General features: G+C 38.6%; 1 protein-coding gene across 1 annotated transcript in view; it reads right to left on the reverse strand.

Annotated features, from left to right (window-relative positions):
• Positions 1 to 5,787: 5,787 nt before the first annotated feature.
• LOC140238033 (uncharacterized) overlaps positions 5,788 to 14,088 on the reverse strand; it is an 11,217-nt gene continuing 2,916 nt past the window's right edge. The window contains exons 3-5 of the mRNA XM_072317959.1: positions 12,990 to 13,131; positions 8,896 to 8,984; positions 5,788 to 8,115 (exon numbers count right to left, since the gene is read on the reverse strand). Coding sequence (XP_072174060.1) covers positions 6,503 to 8,115; positions 8,896 to 8,984; positions 12,990 to 13,131 — 1,844 coding nt within the window. The 3' untranslated portion in view covers positions 5,788 to 6,502. The remainder of the gene's footprint in view (positions 8,116 to 8,895; positions 8,985 to 12,989; positions 13,132 to 14,088) is intronic.

Consider the following 14,088-nt stretch of genomic DNA (forward strand, 5'->3'; position numbering starts at 1 on the left):
TTTGTCTATTGGTTAGTATGTTTGTTTTGTTTTGCTCCTGGAATGTATATCAATTCTGCAGAGTAATGCTTGAAAGGTATATACTTCCTTCTTCTGTTTGGCAACTGAAAGTAGGGATCTCTTTGTCTTTGTAGCCGGAAACACAAAATATTGTTCATGGAAAATAATGCAGGGGAACTACATACATTGCACAATCGAACGACAGGGAACCTGAAAATGGTCCCAAACGAATGCGTGAAAGATTTTTGACTCTCTATTCCACCATGTAGGTTGTTGGAGCTTTCCTCAAAAGTGGATCAAATCCTGGGACCGGCAAGGGACTCTTCGTGAAATTTGGTTGCCATAGCAATGAAACACCCTCACTGGCTGCCACCCTTTATGCCTCTGCATACAACCATGGACATGAAGGGTCACACGTATCATAACGTGTTCTGAACTCGCTGTCAACTAGACAGGTGGATTGATTTCTTCATCCTTAAAGGCATCGTTTACCAGTCGCAGATGAAACAAAATCCCAGCTTTAGTGCTTCAAAATAGTTCTAAAATGTGAGTTATGGATAGAAACAACCAGAGTAAAGAAGTTGATCAGTACATGTATAATCAATGTTGAGTATTGTTAAATACACAAAATGTGACTAGAAGGTATAACAAAATATTTTTTAAACTAAACTGTCTACAGTTATGGTTTACTACAAAAAGTAGTGATATCTCCTTATATTTTAGGCTTTATTGCAAAAAACAAAAAATGTTATGTGGTAGGATGTTTTGTGATGCAAGTGACCTACACATATGCATCAAATGTGATAACTCAAACATTTTTTTTTTTAAATCACTGTACCTTTAGTGAAGGGTTGCTAAGACAGGTAACAGTTTACATCTAGGTATATGTATATGCCGCATCTTTGTTCTGTTAATAAATGTGAACAGTACACTAATACTTTTGCAACTTTGAAAGGGAGCATGAACTGAAGAGATCCCACAGATCACATTAAAGCAGTTTTGTGTGGAATCTGGCAATGAATAACAGCTCTTAATTTAATAGTTTAAAGGGAGATCCAGTCCAGAAATAAGTTAGTGTGATAAAAAAAGTTGAAAAGTTTTGCTAAATTCTGTAAACAGTTCTTGTACAGTGGATGTGAATGTGCAAATGAGTGAGCTGACCATGTCACAACCTCACAATTTTCCATTAATCGTGCACAAAAAAGTACGAAAATTCAATTTTTTTTTTGTCATTGAAGTCTGAAACATGATGTTACTCATGGTTGAATAACTTCAAAATAGTGATCAGTTAGATATATCAGGAATGACCTGCTGCAATTCAGGAAATACCCAGTATGTCTGATTTTCCCCCTTTTATCCTTTTTTTTTTTTTGGGGGGGGGGGGTGTTGCCATATTAATAAGTGTTGATTGTTAATAACATACCACAGGAAATCCTGGTTCTTTGAAAGAAGGGCATGACTATGTATACTGCAAAGAATCTGACAGGAGCATTTATCCAGAGTTGAGTAGACAGCTTGTGGCTTGTGACCAGGCTGCCACAAGAAAAAGACTATCAGCGTAAAAGATGATTTTTGTTTAAATTTCTTTAAAGTCATTTATTGATTGAGTGATAGTAGTTGTGGACATGATTATTTTCAGTGTCGTTATTACTGTCATTATGATTATCACTATTCGTATACTGTTTAATAGCTGTAATAACAATGATTACCGTGGTAATGGTAATAATGATCATTGTGATTTTATGATTATCCATATCAGTGTCATCATCATTGATGATCAATATCATTCACATTGTATATGACTTTATTTCTATTACGATTATCTTTGTTATCATTATTATGATTAGTACCCTTAGTGTGCTGTTACATTTTACACACACACACACACACAAAAATGGTGGGTCATTGTACAGTTATTGAAATGGTTAAGTTCTATTGTGTTTCGATAACCGTATTCTTTCGTAGACAAATCGATGCATTTAATCTATTACTTAATCATGTAACCGACCATGAACTGTATTAACTGTTCACCTGTACCTCTGTGAGAAAATATTTTGTCCTGCCTTGCTGATCAGTGATCCAGGTGAACTTACTTTTTGTAAACCTTTAGTGAAAGTAGACAGACCTCTCCTTTCCCTTTCCACTTTCTACTATCCTATCTCTACGCAAGTCATCCATTCCTCCTATTTTCTTTCTGATGTGTATTATGTACGGGGGCTGCACGTAAATCAAGCCACGCTTATGCTGTAGCCCCATTGTATTATTCATTGTTATATTGCTGATACAATACATTTTGCTGTACATTGTGTAAAGGCAATGAAGAAAAAAATCTTTTGTTAACAACTAACGTTTATGTGTATGTATGGCACCAACAATGTATGTGCATGTACAATAATAATACAGGAACCAATAAATCAAATCAAATCAAATCAAATCAAATATTTTGATAAGATGTCAGTTCATATCTCGTAATATTTTTTTGACAGCTGGCCATCATGTCATGCATTGTATGTTGTTGACATAACAGTCTCTATAACGTTGATGGATAGACATTGAAGCATTTCTCTCTCTAACCATGGACCTACAACACTCATTGACCTCGTATCACTTCCTCATTTTTTTTTTTTCCAGGATGGTTCACATGGTTTTCCTGTTTGTGTGTCTGCGTATCAAAAGTTGAACAGAGAACAAAACAAACAAGAAATAATAACCACTATTGCACAGCACACAAGCACTTTACTACCAAAACATCATGCATTCAAAGAGGACTGGTTTTGAGATACATTATATTATCGTAGTTCCCCATAGAATTAACACGCAACGTTCAAATATATTAGGCCCCCACAGTCAGTGGCCGATATCTCGCCTGCCTGAAAACACCGTCATTTAGAATAACTGATACGTCATAATGGCTACTTGTTTTGCCAAAGGGTGTTACAATTTAGGGCAATTCCTTTATGAGGGAATAAGCAGGATCCCCTTTGCCAATTCAAAGGGCCGGTTACTGCTGTGTTATATTATTTCATAGCATGATGTGTCACCTACAGCTTTCATTTGGTGTCTGTAGGCCCATTGTAAGATCCGCGTTTTGCAGTTTTAGGTGCATGATCTGTGTGAACATTTCTCCTGTTTTCTCCCCTTTTTTATGCATGTAATGTATTAATTTATGTACTGTCTATGTAGTGTATATACACAAGAAGACAAACAAGATAAACACACACACACATGTATGTGTATATGTATAAATATAAATGAAGAGTTTGTTCGCAAAAACCGATAAGTCCATTTTTGAAGATTTTGAAGTACGGTCTCTGTCATAAAGTACAAAATTATACCTTTTAAATGATATATTGGTCACTACATATAAAGGTACATTTTTGAAGTTATGGCCAAAAGAAGCAAAAATTTTCTTATTATTCTCTTTATTTTTCTTAATCTTTAATCGCAAATATCTCCATTTGGCAAATATGGACTTATCGATTTTTGCAAACAAACTCTTCAAATATATATATATATATATATACATGTAAGTTTTGTTTGACATGTGTGCCTATCAGTTGCAATCAGTTTTGAAACACCACCTTAAAAATCTGATTTGAAACAGCAGAAGAAATAAGTGAACAACAGCTCGTTCGGCATAATTACATGTTTTATTTGGTGTATGGGTAACATCATGCGTATACCATATTGCCAATGAAAGGTACAAATATATTGTAATATACATAGCGATCAATAAAATACCTGTAGCATTAACATTTTCTGAATGATAAATAAATATACTATATCTTGAGTAATTCAAGCATATGTAAGTTAAATCAGCGACAATCAGCACCAGATACTGACGAGAATCCATGCACAATATAACACACTTGTCTGAAAATCTTTGAAAAATAAAGATATCATGTAGAAGTATCTTCGTTTGTTCGGACTTGTGTGTGTTAGCATTGTCGCTTCAAATAGAATACAGTGTATCCAGCTCACTTGTTGAAATATAGCAGTTGGATTTGTTCTGATATTGGACATGTTCATTTGTTTGTTTATTGGTTATTTATTCATTTTTTTATTGGTTATTTATTTCTTTTTTGCGGGGGATTCCAAATAGAATGCTTACACACACACACACACACACACACACATGAAGAAAATAAAAGCACTTCAGAAAGAAGTTCCAAGGCAATATCTGATTCTGCTCATTACATTCAATACAGATGAAGAGCTCTGATCTGTAATGGAAGCTTTCAAAGAAATATCAGTCCTCCGGTGTTGATTACTTGACAGAAACAACATGTTTTACTTTACATCTTTCTTCTTGAAATGACCACGGTTGCCTCTAGGCCTTATGTTATTTTTTCAGTTTCGGCAATCCGTGCCTGAGTTTCGTATCTAACCTTTATAAGGACTATAGGCCTGTTCTACCACATTCCAACATGCCTCAATGACTGCTTGTTTACCGAGTGGTATTGCTCTGTGAGCGACTTTGGTTTCATATCATGCTGGTTTTGTGGATGAGATTGTAAGTGGAAATAGTTTAACAAAATAAATAAATTGTAAATAAAAAAGTGGAAAAATACACAGCCCCATGTGTCTGGCTTGAAATTGGATTAACACGGTGCATTTGTTAAGCATACTTACACAGGTTTTAGCACCCACATGTAGGTTGTACTAGACTGCTCCGCAGTGATCCTCGTTGTACAAAATATCAGTAATTATTCATATTGTACACTGTACCAGCAAGAATGCCCATGGTTACTCAAGCGCCATAGAAAATGTGTGAAACAGTTTAATATAAATTTTCTATATTCAACTAATCTAATGTCACAGGCTCTTGTGCAGCTTTATCAACACTACCATTCATGAAAACGTGATAAATATTCATCCGTAAGTGCAGTGCACAGATATATTTACAATTTGCTTGTTACACAGAGCGAATGTATGATGGCAGTAATGTGATAGGCACTAAATAAGAGCAGAATATGAATGTACACTGCACCTTCTTGCACCGACAAAAGAAGGAATGAGAGTTATATATATATATCTGTTCCTGTCTCCTGGAACATGGAATGTATGTTTTCCTTTGCTTTCTCTGCAATATGTAATAGTCCGTATTCTGTGTCCTTGTTTAGTGTTGACACTGAATTCACGCAAAGTATGTGTCCCCCTTTTTTGAAGAGCACAACCACTGATGGTCGCTGTGAGACAATCCATAATTATATACTCGTTCAACATCGCTAATATGTTGGTGTTGGCAACGTAGGCCTATTTTATCTGCCAAAGGAAGCTTAGAAGGAAATACATTATCTTTCGCATATATGATAGTACATGAGGGCTGCTGCATCTCCATCGAGCACTTAAATGGAATTCTGCTTTTTCTTCAGGCAATGCAATGTGCAATAGAGAGAATACTAGTAAACAGAGAAGTAAATGATATTCGTTGTAGGCTAAATGCAGTACTTGTGCTTTAATTATTGCGTGTCGCAGGTTGCCAATATAATACCTAAGCTCGCTTCCTCTCTCTTGGTATGGATCACAAAGACTGTAGTATATATATATATATATATATATATATATATATATATATATATATATGTCACAGCAACGCTATTTCATTGTGTTGTACTTCTCCTTTTTTTTTTCTAGTCTCCTGCAGGCGTAGCTGTAATTTTTCCATTTGCGCGCTCAAAATAGCTTCAGTATTGTTAACAGCTTTGGATTGTTTGCCGTGGTTTTAGCTGTATATATACAGTAGCCATTATAACATACTGGAAACAGTGTCAACATATTGTACCAGTAAGACTAGAGAATAAAAATGAAATCTCCATCATGTGCTTTTCCTTTCTTTAATCTACTAGTATCTGTCTGTCGGACCAGCGTCGGCGTTGTAAAGCAGAATAACCATTAGCCAACTTAATATGATGTGTAACAATCAACCTGATGAGTAGGCCCAAAGGTTTTCAGCAAAGCTGTTTATAGTGGAAGTTACATCATTGCCTGTTACAGTCTTATTTCTGTCATATCACGCTGAAAACCTTTGGCTCCTAAAGACTTGCAGCAATATGTGCAGTTAACATGGAAACAACCACGTTGCATGCAAGCAGCTATTCGCATTTGAAATGTTGCTGTGTATTATGTATATTCTTATACTTTCACTCATCTTAAAATGCAATGCTGTCGAAAGCAGTTCTGTTTAATGGAGTCCTTGACAGCTAGTTCGAAGAGTAACCATTGCTTCCACGTAGTGACTGATGATAACACAATGACCTTGTTCTACCTTCCATCAATATCACACATTGATTTGTTGGAAGCAGAACTTGGTCACAACGTCGCAGGCAGCATTGCCACTGATCTTGCTCCTCACAACTGATGGTTTGTGAGGATCGGACTCCACAATGCCATAGCAGGGATTAGGCAGTGCACTTTATACATCTTTATACATTTTTTTTTCAGCACACATATTGGCATTAGATGCGCATTAAAGCTATTCCCGTTCTCAACAATTTTATCGTCACTTCCTTAAACTCTTGCTTCTGCGGGACCCACCCTTCACCGGCACGCTGGTTTCCTCGCTGGGAGAGAGCATGGCGTAGGCCCCATCCACAGTAGAAGGAGGTACCCCAAGCTGGTTGCCGCTGCTCCTGCGACTGCTCCTTGCACTCCGGTTCAACTTGTCGTAGGCCTGTTCCTCAAGGCTGTAGGTCGACGACCTCTTCCTGCCTCCAGGAAAGTAGGTCAGCGTCCCTTCCGGAAGTCTATTCCCATCGTTGGCGAAGACGTTTTCGGAGGAGCTCATATATTCCTGGATCGTGGATCCTAAGCTGGCTCGCTCACGAGATCGCTCCAACTGGAAATACAGGGGTAACTGGCGGGGGAGGCCGTTGTCACTGTCGATACATCGGTCTAAGTTCTTATTCTTGCTCCCAGGCACTTTTACTGCACACGTATCGTTCTTGTAGAGTGTAGCAGTCTTGTCCATATGCTGGTCGGAGTATAGCATTTTTTCCGTGTCCAATGTGCGCTTAGATGTACTTTTCTTGTTCAGCGGTAAGCTGTTAGGTTTTTCAAGCTGAAAATACTGAGGAGCCGCCACATCTTCGGCGGGATTTTCGAGCACGAAGTACTGTGAAGGAGTTTCCTTTGATTCCTCAAGAACAGAGTATTGATGGTTCTCATGCGTGGCCGTGTTTGCATTGTGAGAATGCTTCGATTTCTCCTTGCTGTTCACAGAGTATGGCTTAATTTCCTCGTAGGTCCGATAGCCTGATAAAGTGGACACCATTGGTTGACTGTGGCTGCGCGGACGGGTTGCCGTAGTGAAGTCACAGCTACTTTCTAAAGAAACCTCCCCAACTTCGGCATAAGGGTTCTCAGCGTCCGTTTCTAACGGCGGAGTGGAGTTCGTTTCAGTGAGAGGTTTCTTCTTTTTCTTGTTAAGGGTCTGCACAAGTTCGTGGTAGAGAATACCCTCTTTACCTGATGTCACCGCTTGACCCTCGGGACTCGCTGAAGAGGTAACCTTGCAAGAAGCCGAAGGACCTTTCTTTTGTTTCCCTTTCATCAGTCCTCGCCACATTGATGATGTTGGCGACGTGGTAGTGTCTTCACACTTCTGTTTGAAGTGTTTGGCAACTCCTGAGTCTGGCGTTATCTCCCCGCTAGCCCGCGGAGATTCATTCCTTCTGTTCTTACTGCTACCGCCAGAACTATCGTAGGAAGCGGGCGTTGAAGCTCCTCTGACCGCTTCCTCGGGCTCAGCGTATTCCGGAGGCTTGAATGAATGGGACGAACTTGAGGCCGTTAAGCCGAAACTCTCGAAGTGTGGAGGATTCGACGATTTAGGCAATACGACCTCTGGTTCCTGATATTCAGATAGTATGCTGAACGGAGCCATGCCGACCAGGGCAGAGTCGCTAACTACAGTTTGTAGACCGGCGTAGCTGGAGCCGACTCGGTCCGGATAGTATGCGGTGTATGGCGTTCCATTGCATGCTGTCATCGTGGAACTCTTTCTGGGATTCCTTGACCATGTCGAAGACGCCAGGGACTTCTTGCTCTTCATGGACTTCCTGTTGGTCGAAGGGCTGCCGGACTCGCTCGAAGTCTGGGGAGATATGCTGAACACTGCAAAGAAGATTACAAAGACGAGACAGGGATTCTCAATGATTTGTAGCTTGTCCATACGCCTTTTGATATTATATATTAGTCTGTTAAAGTTGTGATGGAAGTTGCACCGGACTTGGGGCTCCCGAATGTATGATCCTCGGCTCTTACTGCCTGCTCTCCTGAATAAACAGTTCTACCCTTTTTTTCATTCCATCGGTATCTTTCTCTCAATCACTTAGGATGATATCAGTAATTACGTGCTTACATGGCGTTTGTATGTCTAATATTCGTTGCATTTAAAGTCATAATTAAGAAGATTGGCATAGGTTATTAGAAGTGGAACGTCGGTACATTTTTTTTTTCTATAATAGGCAAAATACATGTATCAGTCGTGCCCAAAATGTACAAACCTAAAACGGATAATCTTTGAAAATCGTTACACCAACTTCGAGTGTAAATGTAAGTGATAACTATTCTTATCCGATATATATATATATATATATACATACATATATATACACACACAGTGCACTCCCGTTATAACGAACACGGTTATAACGAAATTTCGTTACAACGAAAGAAAACTGCCGGTCCCGAGGACGTCGTTATAACGGGAGTCCACTGTGTGTATATATATATATATATATATATATATATATATATATATATATATATATATTACAAGAGGGTTTTGTACGTCATTGTGATTGCTTCTCTTCTTCAAGAGAAATGTACATGAAGCAATCGGCACATGCGGTAACTACGAACTGACTATTGGACGAATGGAAATAAACTTACCTGGTCGTGACTCTATACTTGCTCTGTTCGTGCTCAGCGAATTCTGCATCGCACTGTACCGATTGACTTCTCCTGAGCGGTAGTGCGCCCTGCATGGGGGGAAAATTGACATTGGGTGTGTTAAGGGGCATCTTATCAATCTACACAGGAAGTGGCAAGCCACGAGGGAAGCGATGTCACTTAGAGTGATGAAAAAAAAAAGAGCAACTCACAACATCTCCTGCCTATGGGGCCGTCTTGAGTATCAATTTTATATCTCTATAACCGTGTGTCACGCATGAGCTGCCCTTGACATCTACCCAGTTGCTCATATTCTCTTCCGGGTAATTGTATAGCTTTCATGCGATGACCAGGTGAAAAAACAAACATACGTGTACACACACACACACACACACACACACACACACACACACACATACACACACACATACACATACGCACACACACACATACATACACATACACATACACATACACATACACATACGCACACACACACATACATACACATACACATACACATACACATACACATACACATACACAAAATCAAAAGAAAACAATTACAAAAGAATCCCGCGGTGTTAACATGACTTATTTAGGGGATATCGGCCCAGATAACGTCCAAATTGATACGGCAGATTTGAAACTCGTGGAACAGTTTCGCTAGACCGGAAAAGGTGTTTATATACTAGTATCAGATACCGTCCTATTATTAACTCTAAACAACTAAGGAATTAGCCCTATTTGAATAAAAGTCAAGAGTTTGTTATTGAGTATTTCCTATACATTCCTCTTTATACAAAGTTTACACTGCCAATGCCAATACATCTATTGATGTCTGGTCATTGCGTGTTCTCCACGCCGCTCCATTCCTAAGGATCCAGTTACCTTAGCCGTGTTTTTTTACACTCGACATTATAATTCTGTACACCATTATACCCTATAACGTGCAATGATTATTCCAACAGGTATAAAATCCTTCGTCTTTATACGTAGACTGATTGTAAGCATTTCATTTCATTTCAGTTATTTCCACACACAAAAAAGGACAATCATTACCATGATTACAGTTTAAAGTCGTTTGGTCATAATATTCATTGTGGGGGACCAATCAAGCATAATAGGCTTGATGAGAAGAGGCCCCAAAGTCAGTGGCGTATCTAGGGGGGGGGGGGGGCAAGGGGGGCACGTGCCCCGGGCGCCACTCCTTGGGGGCGCAAAAAAACGAAAAAACGAGGGGAAAAAAAAGAAGAAGAAGGGGAAAAAAAAAGAAAAATAAAAAGAAGAAGAAGAAAAAAAGAACTCGCCCGGACCCGCATGGGGGGGGGGGGGGGGGTGGTGGGGGCGCAGAAAACCAAATCTAACAAGATAAAAACAAAACATGATGATGCGGACAAATAACAATGTTTATTGTGTTCACACAAGAATTCCGAATTCCATGTTAAACTAAGCTGAAATACAAAAATTTTCGGCTCGCTCGCTGCGCTCGCTCGCCAAAAATTAACCAAAAAGAAAAAGAAAAAGATAAGAACAAAACGTGATGATGACGCAGAATTATACAAATTTCGGCTCATCACTCGCGCATACTAATTTAGAGTATTTTTCAAGTCCTCAATTTGTTGGTATGAATCGTTATCTATAAGGCCGTCTCACTATATCTTGATTAGAATTGTAAGATTTAATAGGCAAAAAAGACAAGAATTCCATGTTTTGTAAGCTGAAATACAAAAGTTTTCGGCTCGCTCGCCAAAAATTACAAAAAAGAAGAAGATAAGAACGAAACGTGATGATGACGCAGAAATATACAAATTTCGGCTCATCACTCGCGCATACTAATTTAGAGTATCTTTCAAGTCCTCAGTTTGTTGGTATGAATCGTTATCTAAATGCCGTCACTATATCTTGATTAGAACTGTAATATTTAATAAGCCAAAAAGACAAGAATTTCATGTTTTTTAAGCTGAAATACAAAAATTTTCGGCTCGCTCGCCAAAATTTATCCCCAAAAAAGAAGATAAGAACGAAACGTGATGATGACGCAGAAATATACAAATTTCGGCTCACTCGAGCATATATTATACTAATTTAGAGTATTTTTTTCAAGTCCTTAGTTTGTTGGTATAAATCGTTATCTATAAGGCCGTCACTATATCTAGATTAGAATTGTACGATTTAATGAAAAAAAAAATGACATGAATTCCATGTTTTGTAAGCTGAAATACAAAAATTTTCGGCTCGCTCGCTACGCTCGCTCGACAAAATTTATCAAAATTTATTTCATTTAAATAACCCTCAAAAGACCCCTCTTATAGGTGTTTGAAAAAGCATATCATGTGGACCTTTTTTAGAGTCCCTACCGGGATGGGGTTGGGGTTGAACACTTTTTCAGAAATTAGGGGCGCAATTTTCGCGCTTGCCCCGGGCGCCGTTTTCCCTAGATACGCCACTGGAGGGCAGTAAACTCACAACTTAGAATATGGGTACAAAATGATTGTGTAGAGTACGATGGTACACAAACAAAGCAGAATAGAGAAGAAAAGGAGTAAAGTACTGGCAGAATATACGAAACTGAGTAGCCATTTACATAAAGCATCCTGGCATCAATATGTCATAGAGGTGGAAGAGATTCTCCTTGGGTATACTGCAGACAAGGAACGAATAATGTTTGGAGACAACAAGATTCACGCATCCTCGAAAAGCTGGTGCTAGTCACGTATCATAAACTAAAAAGTACGAGTCGCACGACAAACACGGATATATCATGCTATATTTAAATATATCGTCAGAATTCATAAAACACAGAGTTGGGATGTGGCCAAAAGTAGTTTCCCCTTTTATCTTATTTATTCTAGTAACTTCCTGTGCATGCAGGTTGTTTTTCCCCCAGCTTTGAGACTATAACGAAAGTAGCTGATGGTCATTCTTTACCAATATCAATGAGAGACGAGACCTATTTCTTGAGGCTTCTTCGTATTCAATTGCATGGGCCCTAACATAATGTTAAAAATTCAGGAACAAGAAATGTCAAGTCAAACTATGACCCTAGTAATGTGAACCCCCCCCCCCCCTTTGTCCATGCCTTTCCAGTCACTGACACTAACACCACCAACAACAACAACAACAGCAAACATACCTACACACATAACGGCGATGAATGCACTGCAATTGAACCAGAGCATGCACAGGATAATACACGTTTTGCATACAAGCTAACAGAAAAAAAGCAACAACAAAAATTTAAACAAAACGACAGTCCAAACGTCGCAATAACATTAACCAATGTAAAAGAGATTGAGTGAACTTGGATGTCCTTGGTACACATTGACAAGGTCTCTACTGATTTCCTTGAGAAGAAAAGAGCTACAATCCTCAATATTGTAAACAATGTAATAAAATGTAATGTGATATTCAAGAGAAGAGGAATACGACAGAATAATGTATTTCGGTAAGCAATAAAATGTATGTGATTTGCTCATTACGATCACTGTCGATACATCATCGTCATCATAGCCAGTCGTCCATAGATGAAGTAGAAAAAGCTGCAGCAAATCTCAAAGCCAAAAGTTCTCCATCTTTAATCTGCTTGATAATTTCTTGCTCTTCAAGCTCTTCACGTACATACTCGCACATAATTATTCTGAAGCCGGAGACATCTGAAGTGAATAATTGTCTGCAGTCATTTCCCATGGATTCCAGGACGAATGATTATTCTTTTTGTCTGCCACATATAGTACAACTTGCAGACTTGAAAGACAGTATAATATCCCTCATTTGCAGAGAGCTATGAATTGGGTAAACATAATGGATACACATCTTGCCTTATAACGCTTTCTGCGTCCACTCTTTTTTGTTTTGTTTTGTTTGTGCGATAATGAACTTTTTGTATTCCAGCAACTGCAAAGCCCCTGTCGCAGTAGAAATAAGCATTTAAAAGAACGACTTTCTTATGTGAAGCCTTTCATCAACAGACTAAAGCAGCATTACACACATTTTGCCCTTACATTACGTAAAGAAGAGGGGGCAAATGGGGGAAGGGGGCTTTAAACAGGGGATATTAAAGAATGTGTTGCCGAAGCGCCTTGGTACACTACCTGACGGAAGAATCGTTGTCTCGAACTCGTCCACTGATTTTTCTACGGATGTAGCAGAGCAGGCATAATATGATGAACGCGAGGATGATCACCAAACCTCCGACCACTGAGAAAGCGACGATTAATTTTGTCCTCAGATCGCCTGTGTTTAAAAGACACACACACACACACACATTCAAGTAAAGTACTTTTAAACTGAATTGAACAAAAATGGAAAGTATCGAGGGTATTACTTTTTATGGTAATCATGAAAAAAAAAACTTGCACAAAATAGACCAAAACATGTTATGCTTTCTCGAGACACGCACAAGAGATTGGCATTCCGTCTTATATCTACCATATCACCTTTAAAGGGATTGTACAGTTATGGTTGAGACCTAATTTCAGGTTTCTAACATTTTTTGGTGAGATAATGAGAAACCTCAAATAAAATGTGAAAGAGCATGTAATTCTATGAGGAATTCAACATTTATTTGATGAAAATTGGTTTTGAAATGGCTGAGATATCAAAAAAGAGCGATTCTAACAAAGTGTGGGACCCACACTTTATTACGATCGCTTTGTTTTACTTTGTTTTTGGATGTTTCAGTCATTCCAAACCTGATTTTCGTCAAATAAACTTTGAATTCCTCTTAAAATGGTATGTTCCTTACTATATCATAGGTGTTTTCTTGGTATCTCGCAAAAAGTTAAAAACCCAATTCTCATCTCCACCAAAACTGTACTATCCCTTTAAGAACCGGATAGGAGTTTTTGCTAGCATCATTTCACACGGCACGACTGGTAATAGCGCAAAGGTGAGTATTAAAACTTTAAACCACAAAGCAAAAAAAAAATAAAAAAAAAAATAAATAAAAATAAGGGGGGGCAACTTTTGCAGACGTATGTGACATATTTTACCTTGGCATTTACTGTGCTAAGTATGTTAGTGCTCTAGCAAGAATAACAAGAATATTTGAAGCAGTAGCAACACACGTGTGTTTAGGCGAATTTACATGACTAAGTTTAACCGCATTGTATAGCTATTTTAGGCAGCATTGCCTTTTATCTTTTCCAAGGTAGTGGTAGAACCCCACCCCCCCCCCCATGACGTGTAAAT

This window comes from Diadema setosum, chromosome 14, assembly GCF_964275005.1.
Source record: "Diadema setosum chromosome 14, eeDiaSeto1, whole genome shotgun sequence".
NCBI classification, from domain to species: Eukaryota; Metazoa; Echinodermata; class Echinoidea; order Diadematoida; family Diadematidae; genus Diadema; species Diadema setosum.